This window comes from Lacerta agilis, chromosome 17, assembly GCF_009819535.1.
Source record: "Lacerta agilis isolate rLacAgi1 chromosome 17, rLacAgi1.pri, whole genome shotgun sequence".
Lineage (NCBI taxonomy): Eukaryota > Metazoa > Chordata > Lepidosauria > Squamata > Lacertidae > Lacerta > Lacerta agilis.
Genome location: NC_046328.1, coordinates 2215278 through 2234037, shown reverse-complemented (window position 1 = coordinate 2234037; position 18760 = coordinate 2215278). Strand labels below are relative to the sequence as shown.

The following is an 18760-nucleotide window of genomic DNA, read 5'->3' as shown; positions in this document are numbered from 1 at the left end:
TATGTGATTTCAGTTTTTATGAGGTTTTGTATTGTATATATAATAATTGTACGGCAGTTCCCCATCCCAAAACTGCGATTTATAGGCATTTCTATAAATAATCAAACAAATAAAATTTTCTCATCATTTAAAAAATCTTAACCCCACCACACACGCAAAGATTGTTTTGACAGGCCAACACTAAAATGCTTCTCTCCCTCTTCCCCCCTTCACAACCCTGCACTGACACACTAAGAGAAAGACACACTTAATGAAAGACTCAGAGTACTTTAATTTTTCTCTTGAAAAAAGACACACATCTGGAATATTCTCTGTATACTATGGCATGGGAAATATGATGAAATGGTGTTTGGCAACAGTTGCTAAAAACAGGTCCTTTCCAGTAACAAAGCTGGGATAAGGTGGCAAGTCTTAGAAGTCTGAAACTGGAAACACTTTGGTGGTGGTGTGCCGCTTTGGTCCCCAGAATAATCTTAAGTTAAAGGCACTTTCCCTTCTGTCACCCCCAAAATAGCACCAAGTGTTACAACCCTCAGCAGCCCTGATGTGAAGAAGAACTGAGTGTTTCTCCTGTAATGCTCTGCACTGTAAAACAAGTGTAGTTTGTGTGTGCACAAGCAAGGAAGAATGCATCATGTTTCCAGCTGGGTTTAAACATACAAAAATGACAACAGCATTTAATTGCTTGTGGAGTGCAAAATGTTGTGCTTAGGGTAAAATCAGAGGGAGACTCTGACATCTTACCTATGTAGCTTCCACAGATGCAAATTCCATCCTGCTCTCCAAACCCACCCAATTTTAATTCTTACGTGAAACTTTTGATAGGTTGTAATGGGAAGGTGGTGCTGTGGGAGTGAAGGCACTAAAATCTCAGGGCATGGAGATAACCACCTTTACTTTTTCAAAAGGGTGAGCTTTCAGGAAAGCTACTGTAGTGTAAGAAGAGAAGAACCATGTGCACCTATCACTCTTCCAGAGTCAGGTGGAAATACACCTGAGTTTGTTCTGCTGGGCCCACCCACACCCAGGCTACATATATTGGTAAAAGGTCATTAAGGATCCTTGGCAAAGAAGAACAGAGGTATCAAGTATCAGGAAAAAATGCTGGAGTGAACTGTGTTTAAGTCCTTTTGCAGAAGAGGAGCAGTTTCCGAATCCTGAATTTGGCCACTTGGTAGATTTGGCATCTGTGGAGTCTTTGCTTGAGCATCTCTCTGAAACAAGCAAGAAAAGTCTAGTTAAAACCTGGACTATCAGAAAGCAGAGTTTGCATATTCTTCAGTTGGGCTGATCCTTCTTATAAATCCTGGTGTGGAGAGTCAGCTTAAGTCTTATACAGTAGAACCTCGGTTCCCAAGCGTCTCCGTTATTGTACATTTCAGTTCCCGAATGCCGAAAACCCAGAAGTAAATGCTTCTGTTTTCAAACGTTTTTTTGGAACCCAAACTTGCGACGTGGCTTCCGCTGAGTGCAAGAAGCTATTGCAACCAATGGGAAGCCACACCTTCCCATTGGTTTTCAAACGTTTTGGAAGCCGAATGGGCTTCCAGAACAGATTTCGTTCGAGAACCGACATACCACTGTACCACGTCCATTGCAGAAAGTGAACATTTTACCAGCACACCTCCACACAGCAGGAATCTGGCCTGCTTCACATGCAACACTAACAGCACAGCAAACTAAGTGTTTGTGTGCAAGAGCCTCAGGCTTGCGCACTTTCTGTTCCTCTTCAGTGTGGCTGTGAGCTGTCACTTCCATTTTAAACTAACCATAGTTTAGTGTTGTGTCCAGACACTGATTAATTTTAATTCTGTTTTTTAAAAACAACAACAACATGCCAGCTTCAAAGACTACAGTTTTGAAATTTGCTTGTTCAGATGTTCTGAACTACAATTCCAATCATGCCTAGTCAGCACAGTGCGTAGCAAGAGATGATAAGAGTTGACATCCAAAATTTCTGGAGGGCACCAGGGTGGTAAAGGCTGAAGTAAGCCATAGCTGACTAGTCTTGGCTTGCCCAGGTTTGGACATAATGCTAAGCTGCAGCTAAACACAGAAGTGAAAGCTTTCCGTTTCCACCTAGCCATGCTGGAAAAGAAGAAAGGGAAAGAGCAGCCAAGCCTGAGCCCCAGTCACTACACCATAGTTCAGTGTTACATCCAAACACAGCTTCAATCTTTTACCACGCTGAGGTGACTGAAGTTTCCCCTCACATTACCAACCTTTACCACACAAGGGCACATTTGAACAAGATATTGATGAGGCAGAACAGATACATCCCTCCGTCAGGATAATTTCCATTTGTGTAAGAATATGCAAACCGCACAAATATCTAAAGCTCGCATTACCTTCACACCTACAGCAGCTGGTCAGAATAAACCCACAGCTTTATCTGTTTCACTGTCTTATATTTCATCTTTCCAATAACGCTAGAATTTGGGATTGCCTAATAAAGCCAAATGGCGGTAATTCCAGAGAGACCAAGAGTAGGCAACTTCTTAGCACAATACATACCTGATAAGATTCACCACTGTAAGATAATGGGCCTTGTTTAGATGGCATTAAAAACAACAACAGTGAGGCAAATTCCTGGAAGAGAAATCTTAGCAAGGCTGTTGGAAACTAAAACAAAAACCCCATGTCGGAAGGCAGAAAACTCCCAAACATCAGGAGCTGTGTGTAGATAGTTTCAAAAGACACCGTCAAAAACAATGTGGACTAGGATGTCTGATCCGGAATGTATTTCTTACATTGGAATTATAGCAAAGAGTTACTTCCCAAAATCCCAAGCAGGCCTTCATAAACTTGGATCCAGCTTTACCATTATTATTATTTTCAAGAAAAATGGAGTGAGCAATAGCAGGGTATGGGGTGCTGGAGGGAAGGGGTCCCAGGAGGCTGCTGTGAGCAAGAGGGAACTCAAGATGCCCACCATTGCACCTATATCATTTTAAAAGCACCCAACCACTGAAGCAGCTGTTTAAAACCCAGAAGGTTTTGAACAGAACGAAGATACTTTGGTTTTACAATATTTGACATTACCTTTTATTGTCATGTATCCACCTATAGTCTCTCTTCCTTCCGAACTGCTGAGTTGATGTTTTTTTCTTTGGAGATCGGGTCGGTCCCTTTAGGTCCTGACCCCTTATTACTACTCCAAAATAAAAAGAGCTTTCCCTAGAAAACAATCAGTCTGGTTTAAACAGTGTTTTAATGCTCTACAACTAGGTCTGTTTGGTTATTTATCTGAAGAAAGGAGAAGACTATCATTTAAGTGAGGGATGATTTTGTTTTTTAATAAATAATTTCATCTAAAGAATAAGATCAAAGTAATCACTGGAACTAATTTATGGAGTCTAATTTATTCAATGTTTGGTACAAAAGGTTTGGTTTTCTAGATACAAGATGATTTCCATCTTAGATTTATTAAGAGATGTCAAGTTTTGTTTAGGATTTAAAAAAAACAAACGTTGGTTCTCAAGCCAGATTCAAAAATGGTTTGTTCACATCTCTCTCTCTCTTGTTTTTTTAAAGCAATGCTTTAAAAACTCAAATCTTCTCCCTTTGGAAATGTAAGACAAGAGTTATAAGTCTGCAAGCTTCCCCTATGGGTTATACACACCCACACACACACCCTGTATGTTATTTTAATTCACGGGGGGCCTTTTCAATCTGTCTATCCACACAAGCAGCTTACAATACAGGCCACTATTACAGACTGCCAGCCCAACGGCAAGAGAGAGAGAAAGACAGACAGAACTTGGCCATGCATCACGGCTGGCTCAGGCATTTGCACGTCTTGGGGTCTAGGCAAAGTGTTTGGCTCTATTTGTCACTCTGCCACATTCACTTTGCTCAGACTTCCCAATGTGGCAAGAAGCAGCGAGAGAGACAGAGTACTCTGTTTGCATGCCCGGCTTTTTCAGGATAAGGCTTCCCATCTAGGGGGGCTCTTACCTGTGGACCCTGATACTTATAGCCAGGGCCGGATCCAGGATTAGAAAATTTTGTGGCAGACTGGGTCCGCATCTCAGTGGGCCCATCTTTCAATGTCTGTTGAGAGAATGAAGATTTCACGCGAACACCATTCTCAACTGGCTTGAGTGAGATTAGAGCTTCATTTAATTACTATAGTCATATTTTTCACTTGATAATCCAGGCTATGAATCATAGATAGCTGTGCAATTGAGTTGGAAGGAATTATTATTGTTTAAAACAAAGTGGGCTTTAAGGAATCAGGATTCAACCTTCTTATACTTTTATGCCCAACAGTGGCAGCATCTCAGAAGAACTCCAGCTGATAAAAATTAGCATGCTTAAAAAAGTTTAATGAATATTAAAATGACCAGCTAAGGAAATCAAGGAATCCACTCTAGTTGGAGCTGCAAGGCTACTTAACAGCCATTAATAAGCAAACTACCAGCACTATGCCTTCATAGGGGAATTTTGTCCATTGAATCAGTATTGCACAGGATCAAACTGGACACATTATTCACAAATCAGCTAATGCATGACTGTTTAAAACGTAATAGCAGTGGGGTGGGGAGGAAGACAGAAAAACTCTAAATTTAGAGTATAGCCAGGACAGCAGAACATTTAATAACATTCTTGATCAGCAACCAGTAGCTGTTATTACTACTGGAAGGAGGAAGGAAACTGGCTGATTTGTGAACAACAGGAACATCATACGGGTAGAAGGCCACCAGCTTGTTGAAGCTAAGTAGGTTTGGATCTGGTCAGTGCCTGGGATGGGTGCCACCTGGAAATTGCATTTATGGTGCCTTTGGTCACATGTTGGAAGAAAGGTGCAAGCTAAATGTCAACTAAATATTGTTGAACTTAAGAAGCCCCTTCAGCCCCTTCAATGGCCAGATGAGATGTGAGCTGTGGTCCTGCAACTGCTGACGAGTCACAGATTCCCAACCCTGTAAAGAACTATAGTTTGGTCCAAACTTCTATGTCTACTCATCAATCATCTCTTCACATCAAGGATGACATGAATCTAATGGGCCAGCATTTCCCCAAATTTTCAGAGAGGGGAAAGGGAGCTGTGCTGGCTGGGGTTGATGGGCATTGGGGTCAACAACATATGGAGGATGCATTTGTATACCCTATACAAATATCTGTAGATCTATACCTGTAGGGTGGTTCACAACATAAAATTAGAATAAAAAAAATAAAGATGGTATTTTGGATAAAGAATTTGTCAGAAGAGTGAGGGCTGGAGATAAATATAGGGGAAATCCCAGTGTCTTCATGAGAGCATGTTTATTTGGGAATTGCTGAAAGAGGCCATCTCTGACCCCAAGCCAATCATACGTTATGATTAACACACCACTTTTCAAAAACTGTCAGTTTACACATTCAGCTGCCTTTTGTTGAAGACACAGTAATCAAGCGATGAACCTACTTAGAGTTTGTACACCACCACGTAGTTATTTGGAACCAAATTAAGTGTTTTATTCATGAAAAGAGAAGTGGGGGTTGGGGGCAGGTGGAGAGAAATTACTGCCTCCCCCCCCCCCAGCTGCCTGGAAACCCTTCTCCCTGCAAAACAGCCAGGATCACCCTCCGGTGTATTAACTCAAAGGCATGCTGCACATGACCAGAGGCATTCCAAACAAACAATAAAACCACAAGGAATGAGCGAGTTATGTGCTTCTGACTGGTCTCAGTATAATATCTGACCCAGGAATTGAGCACCCTCCTTGTTTCAATAACTCTTCATTCCTCCTCCTACAAAGAAGTTCAGCCTTTTTCATTCTGTTTTTTTTTTTTTACTTTTTTGCCATTCCTGCCTGAAAGTATTTGGGCAGACAACCTGCCCACAAACACATCAAAATCCCAACTCTGATCCTGAGCTGAAATCCTCACCACCACTTCTTGATCTTAAACAAGGAACATATCTACTCACCTATTGCCTGTTCTGACTTCAGTGGCTGCCAAACGTAGGAGGCAACAAAGGGGAAAGACTACAGCACCTGAGATTCTTTTAACCAGAGACTGAACCTGGATCCCTGAGCTATGCACCTTTCCTCTGAATAGTCCTTCCCTATTGCAGCAAGGTGGGCTTCCAACACTGGTCAGGTGGTGGCAGAGTCTGCCAGATTTGATCCTACAGGCCATGCCATACCACACCAGAACCCATGGAGTGAGAATGGATGGGAACACCCAAAGTCTTCAGATGTACCTGAGGGTCGATTTTTACAAATTCCACTAGAAAAGCCCTTATGTCCATGTGGAGATGCCAGTACTGAATCAGTAGCTCATGTGCTTGCATTCTTTATAAAGATTTGAGTTGAGGAGTGAGGTTATTACCCCTCTACTACTACCCATACCAGGTCGCTCAACCATTGCTACTGTGTCTTTTCTTCCAGCAGATCAAGATAACCAGGTGACAGCAAAAACCACAATTTTTTTAGCAGGGGCAATTAGAATAAGATGTATTATTTTATTAACTTCCTAACATTCCTCAGTTGTTTCTTTCTCACATTCAATCCTAGAGTAGTGCCTAGATTCCCTAAATTGGCGAAAACTGGGTAAGATTAAATGAATACAGTTCTGAAGTTTATTTCAGTCGGTAGAGCATGAGGCTCTTAATCTCAGGGTCATGGGTTTGAGCCCCACATTGGGCCAACAGGTTCCTGTATTGCAGGGGGTGGACTAGATGACCCTCAGAGTCCCTTTCGATTCTATGATTCTAACACACTTTCCAACTTCCGAGGAGCATGACCAACTTCAAAGCAAACCTAATGAATAGTAGATACAATGCTATCAATTTAAATGGTTTTAAGAGTCCTGTCAGAACAGGTTGCTTAAGCTTGCCTCCTGCAACATTTTGCAACAATGGGATTTGCAATTGAACAGACTTAAGTCAATTATACAAAGCAGCACAGAACAGACAGGAGCCGGCTCCTTGAGGCAGCTTCAAAGAATGGGGGATGGGCAAGAACAACTTCCTTTCCAACTAGCTCCCCAACCCCCTGGTCACCTCAAATATAGATTGCAATTATTTTTAATTCCACACATGAAAAGGATTCCAAAAGGAAATCCTGGCAACACTGAACTCAACTCAACTGGTAACTGATTTCTCTCATGGCTGTGAACATTTGCAGGCTTTTGAAGGGACAGGTTTTTCTGTTTTCAAAAACAGGAAAATAATTTCTAGTAGCACGGGGCAAGAAAATATACTTGCTTACTAATAGGAATCACATTTGTTGTAAAATTACTCAGTCCGCCATCGCAAGCAGGTAATTTAGTAGCCCCTCTCTCAGTCTTCCCCAATGTGGGGGTGTTTCGGATGGCAACTACCATCAGCCCCAGCCAGTGTGGCTAATGGTCAGGAAAGGGGGCAGTTGCAATTTGATAGCATCTGGAGGGCATCAGGTTGGAGAAAGCTGTCCTATTCCAATAGCCCGTTAACATACTTGTTTGTGTTACCTTCAAAACTCACAGCCAAAAAACATCACTGGAGTACCTTCCAAACAAACTGATTGTGGCACTTCAATCCTGGCATCAGATGGAACATCTAACACACACCTATATCCCTTTGAAAGCAAGAACTCGCATCACTGGTCATCCATCTTTCAACGCTAACAATGTAGCACAACCAACCTTGGCTGATGGTGACCAGGAGATTTGCAGAGTACCTTTAAATCAGGGGTGGGGAGCCGGTGGCCCTCCAGAAGTCATAGAATTGTAAAGTTGGGGTCCTGAGGGTCACCTAGTCCAACCCCTTCAGCCCCAGCAAGCATTGCCAATAACCAGGGGTGGTGGGAGTTATAGTTTGGAAACAATGGGTTCTCTGCCCCATTGCCAGCGAAAAAGGCACCGTTGGGAAAACTCATAGTGACGTCACCCTACTGATTTGGTCACTATTTTGGTACAGCACAAAATTCCAGGTCACATTCTAACAAAGCCACTCAAACTTTGCTCCCTCCAGCGCACTTTAAAAATGTGTGGATGTGCAATTCCCAACTGTGCACGATGTGGGAAATCCAGGAAGTGTGTTGTCAAAAGATCCTTAGAAATGCCTGTGGCCTTTTCAAGTCATGGCATGCACAAGCCTTTTGACAAATCACCTAAGTGCAGATAGGGATTAAAAACTGATGGGCATTTTCTTTAATTTAATTCAATGTTTTTTTAAAAAAAAATACTGCAAATTTCAACTGCAGAATTTGGGCTGAAATGTGTGGTTCTATACCTCCCTTCTCCAGCCTCTGAAAAGTTGAGATCTCATTACTGCCTGTCTAGTGTCATTATATATAGTTTAGTCACAAAGTGGTAATGTATTTGGGTGGAATGAGGAGTATCCTGGGTGTGTGCTTCCTTGTTGGAAAGAGAATAAAGTTCTTTTCAAACATCTCCCTCTAGGCCTTCTACAACAACTACTTTCTGCTTCTCTGCCAGGTGACCTCTTTCATTTTCAAAAGCAAAGCTTTCTATATACAGCTGAACTTCAAGAGTGACAGAATCACATCAGACAGCTGTTCAAGGAATGTACCACCTTTGGCAGCAGGTGTAGAAATAGCATATTTGAATGCACACCATGTTAAATACAAGAAACCTCCCAACTTGTGGAAAACTAGTTTTTTTTGGGGGGGGGAAATATGAGCTTTTTCTTCTTCTTGCCCTTGGATGGCAACCTCAGTTGGTGGTGCAAATCCGTCAAGAGTCACATCATAGAGTTTTTGCAGATTGTATAGCATGGCCCTGAGTTTTGGCCTTTATAAAGTCTGAGAGGATAAAAAAGAAAGTCAAAACCTGCATTCTGAAACAAATATGAATTTTCCAATTTGAAAGCAAGTCAATCATGGGATTTAAGGAGCAAAGATTTCAGGGGTTTAGTTTTGATATGATTTATTATTTAATTGTGATTGTAATTATGCACCAATTTGGATTTTTGTCATAAACTGCTTAGTGCATATTTATATGGAAAAGTGAAATAATAATTTACAAAAATCAATCAATAATGATGTTGTTTTATTCCTACCTTGCTCTTGAGCCCAAGAAGAGTTGCAGGCACAAGCAGGAAAAGTCCCAGGGCGACCAGGATATACTGAACATAGCTCAGCACTGTGGGGAGAGTCACCATAAAGGTACGGTACATTGTGAGTACATCACCTTCGATCTCTCCGCTCTGCGCAAAAAGAAGAAATGGGTGTGCATATTTTAAAATAAATAATGTTATGCATAAACCTAATAAACCAAAGATAAAGAGCATAAAGAAATATGCTATAAGCAGCATAAGGTTGGACTTGCTGCTCCAAAACATTACAAAAAATACTCATTTCCCCATAAACTTGTTCGGCTGGTTTATATGTATTATTTCATAATGTTAGCTTAATCATAGTTACTATGGACCAATTTTTTTCAGTCTATTCATATATAGTAAGATATACACTCCCTCTGCCCCCAGTTTTTAGATATTATAAATTTAGCAGCAGTTATAAGGTTGAGCACTAGTTCTTGGTCATTTTCCAGAATGGCGTCATTTAGATAACCAAGCAGAAATATTTTAGGTTCCAAGGTCAAAAATAAATAAATAAATAAATAAATAAATAAATAAAATCCAGTAGCACCTTAGAGACTGTCAGGTCTGCGTTAGGGTTGCTCATGAGTAATCAGGCATGAGTCTCAACTGTCTTTTCACAGTTTAATTGTGCAGAGAACATGGAAACATGACCGTCCTAGTCACTCGCAGAATCCAGAAGTGCCGGTTTCCGGCTGTGACCCCAACATAAGAATTTTGGCACCCCAAAGCACCGCCTCCCCAGTCTCCTTTTGACCCCTCTGTGCAACTGCGGTGACGGAAGTGGCGTGCTCCCCTCAGAGCGAAACTCATGAGGCGTGCTAGGGCAGCAGCATCTCCAAGCCCTTGTCTCGCCTGGCTGTTTCCAGCCTGCCCCTCCCCGCTGGAGGTGGTGCCGCTTTTCCCGCTTGAGGAGGTTGTTCTTGGTATGAGCTTTCATGTGCATGCACACTTCTTCAGGTATCTGAAGAAGTGTGCATGCACACAAAAGCTCATACTGTACCAAGAACAAACTTAGTTGGTCTCTGAGGTGCTACTGGATTATGTATTTATTTATTTTGTTTTGACTATGGTAGACCAACACAGCTACCTACCTGTAATTAGGTTCCAAGGGTATATGATTTCCTAACATATCAGAGATATTCGCCTGAACTAATTTCTAGAATACTTCTATTTGAGAAGAATTCCAAAAGATACATATGTTACTGGTATATGCTTTATTTGATCCATATGTCCCAACATTTATCCAATCCTAATTTATATATTGAGTTCAATTTAAAAGGCATTACATACCATTGACAGAGGGTTTTAAAATAGTTCTCCTTTAGGTTTGCTGGAATTATATTAGAATGGAAATTGTCGCAAATAAAGTTCCATTGCTTCCTGGTTATTCTTTGATCCAAACCTCACACCCATTTTCTCACATATGTATCCTGGTTCTGATCCAAGTTCAACCAAAGTTTACAGAATCTTGCAGAAGTTTACAGAATTATGCTTTTATCCAAATGAGAGATAAATAGAATTTCCAATTTCCCTCTTTCCTGACTTCCCCATATCAGAGAGGTCACGCCTCTAATTTGAAAATATTGGAAGAGGTTCTTACAGTAGCTAATACTGAGAGAAGAATTTCAAATTTGGATTCCCAATTCTTTACTTTAAAACACAGCATATATTTAAGCATATCTCTTTATTATTAATTCTTCCACCTCCAACAGTGGATCTTCTTTAAAACATTCTTTTAACTTAGTCAGTTTTGTTGTGTACCCTTTCTGCTAGGTACTGTCATACCGCTGCTGCTTGGTTTTTTTTAAATACAGTTTTGGCAGCTACCCTAGGTGATATTTTTCATTCCATATAAAATGCTGTAGCAATCTCTGTCATTTTGACAGTATTTCAGATGGGACAACTAATGGAATGCTAAGCAGTATAATTACAATTTGGGGTAGGGTATTTTCCCACACCATGAGATAGATAAGGAATTCCAGAATTCCAGTTCTTTCTCCAACTCACAAAATAGCTTTTGCTGAATAATCTTTACTATATCAGACTGGAAAACTGAGCCAAAACTAACAAAATGAATTTCAATAGGGACAAATGTCAGGTTCTTCATTTAAGTTGAGAATAACTACTTTTGCTGGCATCCGTCTGTCCTGCAAGACAATGGAGTGTGCCTCTGGGGGTGAAGCGCAAGCCTGGGTATGGAGTTCCTGGGCTGCCCAGACAACAAGATCCCCCCTTGACCTCGTTGATGTGGTCCAAAGGAAAGCAGAGCAATACGTTTGGCACCAGTTTGGCTACAGGAGTTGCCAGAAGGAGGTGTAGAAGGCATTATCCAACCCTGTTAGGGACGCCACCCCAGGTTTTGTAGGGTTTACTCCTTAGCCTTTTCTTCTCCCAAAGAAACGGAGGCTTAGCATCAGAGTTTTCCTTCTCCTAGATGGGGTTGATGAGCCCCATCTGCCCCTCACTTCCCTCTATAGCATGGGCAGAAACTGCCTTCTTGATCTTTGGATCCACTATTGGTCTCGTGTGCTCAATCTGCTGGAGCCTCTTTTCGCAAGCAGGTGAAGTCCTTAACTCACTGAGGGTTTGAGACCCATTGTCTACCCTCACCTGGTATAGGTGTCCAGGCAAAGCCATTCCCGGAATGTGACTGCTGTTGCTGGCTGACAACTTCTAGAGGAGCCACAGGTGATAAGCTGAGTGCAAGGTGGCGACCAAAGGTAGACAAGCTACCCCAGAAGGTGCACAATGCGTCTCCCACAAGAGGTACTACCCATCCCCTAATATAACACAGGGGACACCTGAATTGCCAGCAGTGCATATGAAAAGTCTCTAGTGGGTTAGATCGTAAGTTCAACATGAGTTGATACAGCAGCAAAAAAAGCTAATGCTGCTCTAGGCTGCTTAAAAGCTTTCCTGTGGAGAGCATTATGTAAAGGGGGAGCCATCATTGAAAAAGCCTGTTCTTGTGTTGCCACCCTCTTCAGAGGATGCACACAGGGCTCTGGCCCTGCCCACCACCAGCAGGCAGCCCCTGGAAGGTGGCACAAGAGGAAAGGATTGGAAAAGGTTCCCCTGTCACACGCTGCAGTGCTGGACTCCATGGTCTAGGCAGCATCTCCAAGGGGGGGGCAGATTGGCAGGGGAGGCAATGTTACATGCACATCAGCCTCTTTTGGTTTATTTTGCAGAGCCTAATCTAGACGGTATCAAAAGCAGCAAAAATAGTTGCATTCTCACAACTATTGGGGAGCTTTTTCTAGGAGAGATTACTTTGGACAGAGGCGTGATTCATGGCGAAAAGATTTAAAACTTGAAGCCTAGTGTTGAATAAGCAATTACAAAATTGGCTTATGCAAGACCGACAAATGTTTAAACACCCCCACTTTGAAAAAATAAAAGAGGAAGCAACAGTGTTTGGCCTGATTCAGCCCACTGCAAGCTTCTCACAACTCACCTCTGAGAACCAAATGAGAGGTAACACGACTGTCTTGATTGACCCCGTTTGCCTGAAAGATTAGCGGACAAAAATGAGAACTGCAAGAACATTTGATGGGGTGACCGCTGGTTCAACATTCCTTTCTGGATTTAGGGCCCAGCTGAATGTTACATGCCAAGGCAGAGGTGAGAGGTCTCAGGTCCAGGGCCCAAATGCCTCTGTATTGGGCCCTTGGCACTTTCCCTAGCCACACCCCTTTGCTGTATAGACAAGCTGTAGTTGATCTTATAGATAGTTTTAAGGGAAATGCTCCTCCAGGCATTCATCCCTCCTTGAATGCTGTTACCTGGATGCAGCATGGCCTTGAACTGTGATTAATGCCTCCTGCTTGCGTGAGTAGAGAGGTGTGTGTGTGCGCGCGCGCGCCATGCGCTCATTGAAACCATTGATTTTTGTAAAGGTCATTGGTGGGGAAGCTCAGACCAGGGAGCCAGATATGGCCCTGCATGGCTTGAGAAGTTTTCCCAGGCCATCCCCTCACTCCAGAAACCACCCACTTCAACTGCTCTGCTTTTCACCTCAACTGTTTTTGCATGGCTGGAATATGGTCCCTGAATTCTGATAATGCCTCTTGCTTCTCTGGATGGAGGATACAGGGGTGTGTGTGTGTGTGTGTGTGTGTGTGTGTGTGTGTGTGTGTGTGAAAACTAGCCTAGTGTACTTAGATAAAATTTACATTCACTGCTCTGTCCATTTCTGCCTCTGCTCAACACTGACATATGGCCCCGGAAGGCTGCACAGATTGGAATGTGGCCCTCAGGCTGATAAATGTTATCCATCCAGCAACCTGATCTAGCCAAAGCTGCCTGAGGAAGGGGTGAATCTGGATGAGAAGAACACCCAAGACGGAGGGAGAAGAGGGTCACAGGGTTGAAAATAAGCAAGCTCATGGCACCTTGAGAACTTTGCTACCTACCAAATGCCGGGGACTTTCTTCATAAAAAGATTGAGCTGCAACTTGATGGAGCAATTCATAGGAATGCCAGTCAACTGCATTAGGAGGAAAGAGATGGATTTTATCTTTTAAAAACTTTCCCCCTGTTTAAGTACTTTTACACTGCTCTTCCAGAATTGACAGCCTAAAAAAGCAATTCACAGCAGCAGCACACAAAACCAAATGAAATCCTAAAAAAAGCAATGAAATGAGATAGCAGCAGCAAAACACTAAGTCACTTTTTAAAAGAAGTCACAGCATAGCAAAATAAAAAGTAACCATTAAAAGTTTGATAAAGTCTTTATTTCCAGGGCTGTTGGTTTTATGGCTGGCACAACTGGCATGGAGCGCAGTGGGGGAGAAACACAACACTTTTTATTTCAGCATGACAGAAAGCCCATATACCCTAGATTCTAGCACTTATAAAAACAAGAAAATCTATGAAGTAAGTCAGGCAGAGAGATACTGGCTGGTCCAACATCACTCAGTGAATTTCGTAGCTGAGAAGGAATTTGACCTTGCCTTCTTTGGTCACATTCCTCTACCCCACAGGTAGTAAATGTACAGTGGAAGCCGGTGCCCATGGGGACTGGTAGGGTGAGAGGCAGGGAGCCCAACATTAGGTGGCGCCAAAGCTAATGCTAGGCAAAGCCTGCTATTCTACTTTTGTCCTAATCTTCCTCCCTGCTGAGTACAAGTACAACACTTGGATTAAGCAGGACAAAGCTAATAGGCAGTGCCTCCCTCTGCACTGGGTGGCAGGCAGGTGGGGGCCATTTTGTGGGGCAATGCCCCATTTGCCCTGATAGACCAGCTTCCACTGCCAATGTGGTACCTTCCAGATGTTGTGAACTATTACTCACATTGTACCTGTCCATTGGTCATGCTTGCTGATGGGAGTTAGGAGCGGCTACATCACAGTGGCTCCCTCACTTGTTTGGGGAGAATGGGCCATAAATGAGGAGCCAACACTGAAAAGGCCCCTCCCTGGCTGCCAGACATGTCACCTCTGACAGTGGGGACAGCCAGAGGAAAACCTCTGCCATAGGACTGGCCAAGTTCATTGACCCAGAGTAGTCAAGACACAACTCACCCCCCCCCCCAAAAAAAACATTTTATGCAGAGTAGTTATCTTGTTGAAGCTATATACCTCCTAGCACCAACCACTGAATATCTTATCTCCTTAATTACAGTTACTTCAATAAAGTATTTATTGCTGTGGTGCTTAGTTTTATAGTTGACACAACCAGGGTGTGTGGCAGGGAGAAGCACAATCCTTTTTGTTTTAATATGACAGAAAGTACATATGATTCCAGCACTTGTAAAGATAAGAAAATCCAGCATGTCAAGGGAGGTGCTCCTGATGCTACAATGACGCTCACCTGTGGCCCATCACTATGACTGTGGCTGCAAAAGCTAGAGGGTTTGCAATGAAGCCAGTGGGTTGTGCAAAATGTTAGTCCCACTCTAAGGAGCCCCACTGAAACTAAGGGCCATGACTAACCAGTTTGTTAATTGCAACAGGTCTACTCCAAAGAAAACTCAGTTGGATGCACCTCATTACCTCCATGGGTGAGCAAATTTCCCATAGGCTTCTGGGATTTGTGTGGTGTTTTTCTCAGCTAGAATCCCAAGGTCCACCAACTTGCCAGATGCAAAATGGCAGCCTGGAGGACAAGCCAGAAAGATGGCACAAGGGGTGGAGTCAGTTGCCAGATGGACCCCATGAGTCACACAGCAGCCTTGTTCATGTGACATGCTAAGCCAGGGGTCAGCAACCTTTTTCAGCTGTGGGCCAGTCCACCGTCCCTCAGATGGTGGTGGGCCAGACTATATTGGGGGTGGTGGTGAACAAATTCCTATGCCCCACAAATAACCCAGAGATGCATTTTAAATAAAAGCACACATTCTACTCATGTAAAAACACACTGATTTCCAGACCATCTGTGGGCCAGATTTAGAAGGCAATTGGGGCCGCATCCAGCCCACGGGCCTTAGGTTGCCTACCCCTGTGCTAAGCCAAACCATAACTTCACTGTGAACATGCTTCTTCCCCTCTCCATCTTCCACCCCTTCTCAGGTACCATGTATAACCTGGTTTGTCATGTAACCCCAAATCATGGTTTGTTTCAGACAAGCCGCAACCAGTGAGCTAAGACCTAAGCTTGGCTTTCTTCAGGCTTAGTGTTCATGTGTTGTTTCATACCAATCAGGTCTGCACGACAAACCACACATAAGCTACACAAACGCTTGTTTGTGCTACGCATGGTGGTGGTGAGGAGGAGGAGGCACACTCACAATTAAGCCATGGTATAAAACAAACCATGGCTCAGTTCAGTGTCCTAACCAGGCCACTGAAATGACCTGCATAACAAAGCCCAAACCTAATTCTGATTAAGTACAGATTAAGGATGTAAATACAAAAACTGTCATAAAAAACTGATCAAAGACAACCTATTAATATTCCTATTCTACAGGTATGGAACAATGAGGAAGAGAGAGAAGAAATTAGTACAAGGTGAGCTATGACAAGGATGTAACCCCCCCAAAAAACTCAGAATTGTTGCATACCCTCCAACATTTCTCTGATGAAAATAGACTCCCTAAGCAAAAACCAGACATTCCAGGATCAAATCAGAAACCGGGAATGCTTCTATAAATCCGTGACCACCCCTGGAAAATAGGGACAGACCACTTGGTGGGTCTGTTAAAGCTAAGAGCAAGTCTGAAACCTTTGCCAGCCTACTGCAAAAACCATCTAGACATCTACTCATTGATCCCTGATGGACTTTCAGTCCATGTTTTCTAAATGTTGCTGGGGCAAAGTTGAAACTCCCATAACTCCTCACACTTCCACTTCTGTCCAGGTATAAGAATTACCTGCTGTCAGGGGGAAGCTAGTGCTGGCATTTCTACCTGAGCTGCTTTTCAGGTATCTGCCTTCTTAAAGAGAAGAGGCAAGCAGTGATCAGTGACTCATATATGACAAGAAGCCTCTCCAAAAGGCAGCTACTCTGACTCCATCGGGGCTTTTATTTAACTGAAATATTGCAGCACACTTAGCATACTTTGGCCAATATGCCCTGGCCCATTTTCCTTTTGAGGTGGGGCAACCAGAATGGTACACAATGTTCCAGGTGTGGTTGCATCATCAATTTTTATAATGGCAGTTTGATAATTGGGAGTCTTATTTTCAATCATGAGAGCCAGTGTGGTGTGGTGTAGTGATTAAGAGCGGAGTAACTTCCCAGGTTAGTTTCAAAAGAACAGAAAATATATAAGTTACATAGCATATTTGTTTTAACTTTTCCATTTGTAATTGTTGTAACCTGCCTGCTGGTGAAGGGTGGGTGGTAGTGGTAGCAATAATCATCATCATCATCATAATAACCCTGGTCCACCCATGTAACATAATGTGTTGGTAAATGAACTGTATCACTGCATATTGGGACATTTGAAAATGTGAACACCGCACTCCCTCCTTGCATGTAGAAAACTAGAACAGCAGGAAACAAGTCAGGCTAGAATTCCTCACCCCCACCAACGCTGCTAATTTTCTACTTACAGACCATTACGTTTAACATGATGGTGCATTCAAAGCATGGTATCCCTCCTCGCCTGCCCATAATCTAAAGTGATGCAATCTACTCTTCCATTCAACAGGCCATATTGTGGGTCACAGATGAGGATCCTCATTGTGCTGATAAAATATTATTGTAATCAAGAGGCGACCAGAAGGCTTACATCCAGTGTGGTGTAGTGGTTAAGAGCGGTAGACTCGTAATCGGGTGAACCGGGTTCGCATCTCCGCTCCTCCACATGCAGCTGCTGGGTGACCTTGGGCTAGTCCCACTTTTCTGAAGTCTCTCAGCCCCACTCACCTCACACTGTGTTTGTTGTGGGGGAGGAAGGGAAAGGAGAATGTGAGCCGCTTTGAGACTCCTTCAGGTAGTGATAAAGTGGGATATCAAATCCAAACTCCTCTTCTTCTTTTCCTAATGATCCCTATCATAGAATTCATTCTTTTAATTTAAAACTGTTTTTAATTTAATTTTAACACTGTAATTCCTATATACTTCAACAAGGTGCACAAAGCAGTCAGTATTCAAAGGAAGGAAAAGCCATCAACTAGCAAAGAATAATCTAGGCCTCTCTGTTTTAAAATCTGTATGGTAATTGCGGGTGAGCAAAAATTAGTGGGGGTTTTTGTTTGCTTCTGCTGTATTTATGTTTTGTGTTTTTAAAGGTTTTTCTTATTCGAAACTTGTTCATTATAGCCTCCCAGAGAACCTTATATCATGGGGTAGCATACAAATGTCAAAAATGAATAAACAGTAGCAGCAGCATTTCACCAAAAGAAAGAGAGGGGGAAAGAAAACACAGGTCATTCACCAGAGGGTGTTTTTTGTTTGTTTGTTAGTTATCTTGACACAAGATAACCAAAGAACACTAAGGGCCATGCTGAATCAGACCAAAGTCCCCTGCTGCCCTTCCAGCATTCAGTTCTCACAGCAGCCAACCAGATGCCAGGCACCGACATTTCATAGAATCATAGAACTGTAGAGTTCAGAGGGACCATGAGGGTCATCTAGTCCAACCCCCTGCAATGCAGGATTTTTTTGCCCAACGTGGGGCTCAAACCCATGACCCTGAAGTTAAGAGTCTCGTGCTCTACCAACTGAGTGAAGCCCAAAAGCCGGCCAAGAGCGCAACAGCACTCTCCTCACTTACGCTTCCCAGCAACTATTACTTTTCCTTGTTGCTTATTAACTGCCTTCCACACCTGTCTCAACTGGTATCCAGGAGGATACCACCACAGACACTAGTGTACTGCCATTATAGCTAGAAGCCCCTGAAAGCCTTAACTTCCAGGAGTTTGTCCAACCCCCTTCTAAAGTTGTCCAAGTCTGGGCTTCCTGTTTCCGGTGGTGAGAAATGGCTGACTCCCACACGATCGGACCTCAGCCGTGCCAGTAATTCAGGGTTGATATGGGAGTAACTAGCCCTGGCAGACTACCCAGGGTGGGGGAGGAGTGTCTCATAGACCCGCAAACTGTCCAAGATTGTCAGCTTGCATCAAGGTGCAAGCGGCAGGATGCTGGGTCCCAGAGCAGGACATGGCTGGCACTCTCCGAAGTCACTCTCATAAGCTGGAAATATCTGTTTGATAAAATAATTAGATTTGGACAATAAACAGATAGTCTGGACTGAAGAAGACTGAGAAAAAACCTGCAGAACTGCACAGTCCCTGGTGTTTAAGCTTGGACTTCAAAGCTTGGACTTCATCATGGTG

The 18760-nt window shown here is 43.0% G+C and overlaps 1 protein-coding gene across 4 annotated transcripts in view; it reads right to left on the bottom strand.

The window, feature by feature from the left end:
• Window positions 1-247: 247 nt before the first annotated feature.
• Window positions 248-18760, bottom strand: part of SCARB1 (scavenger receptor class B member 1) — a 58001-nt gene continuing 39488 nt past the window's right edge. The window contains exons 9-14 of one of the 4 annotated variants that reach the window (XM_033174533.1): window positions 13450-13523; window positions 12492-12543; window positions 8993-9139; window positions 3958-4053; window positions 3043-3177; window positions 1124-1214 (exon numbers count right to left, since the gene is read on the bottom strand). In XM_033174533.1, coding sequence (XP_033030424.1) covers window positions 3064-3177; window positions 3958-4053; window positions 8993-9139; window positions 12492-12543; window positions 13450-13523 — 483 coding nt within the window. In that variant the 3' untranslated portion in view covers window positions 1124-1214; window positions 3043-3063. Of the gene's footprint in view, window positions 1215-3042; window positions 3178-3957; window positions 4054-8992; window positions 9140-12491; window positions 12544-13449; window positions 13524-18760 lie in introns of all 4 variants that reach the window. The other 3 variants (XM_033174532.1, XM_033174535.1, XM_033174534.1) reach the window with 3 other exon arrangements.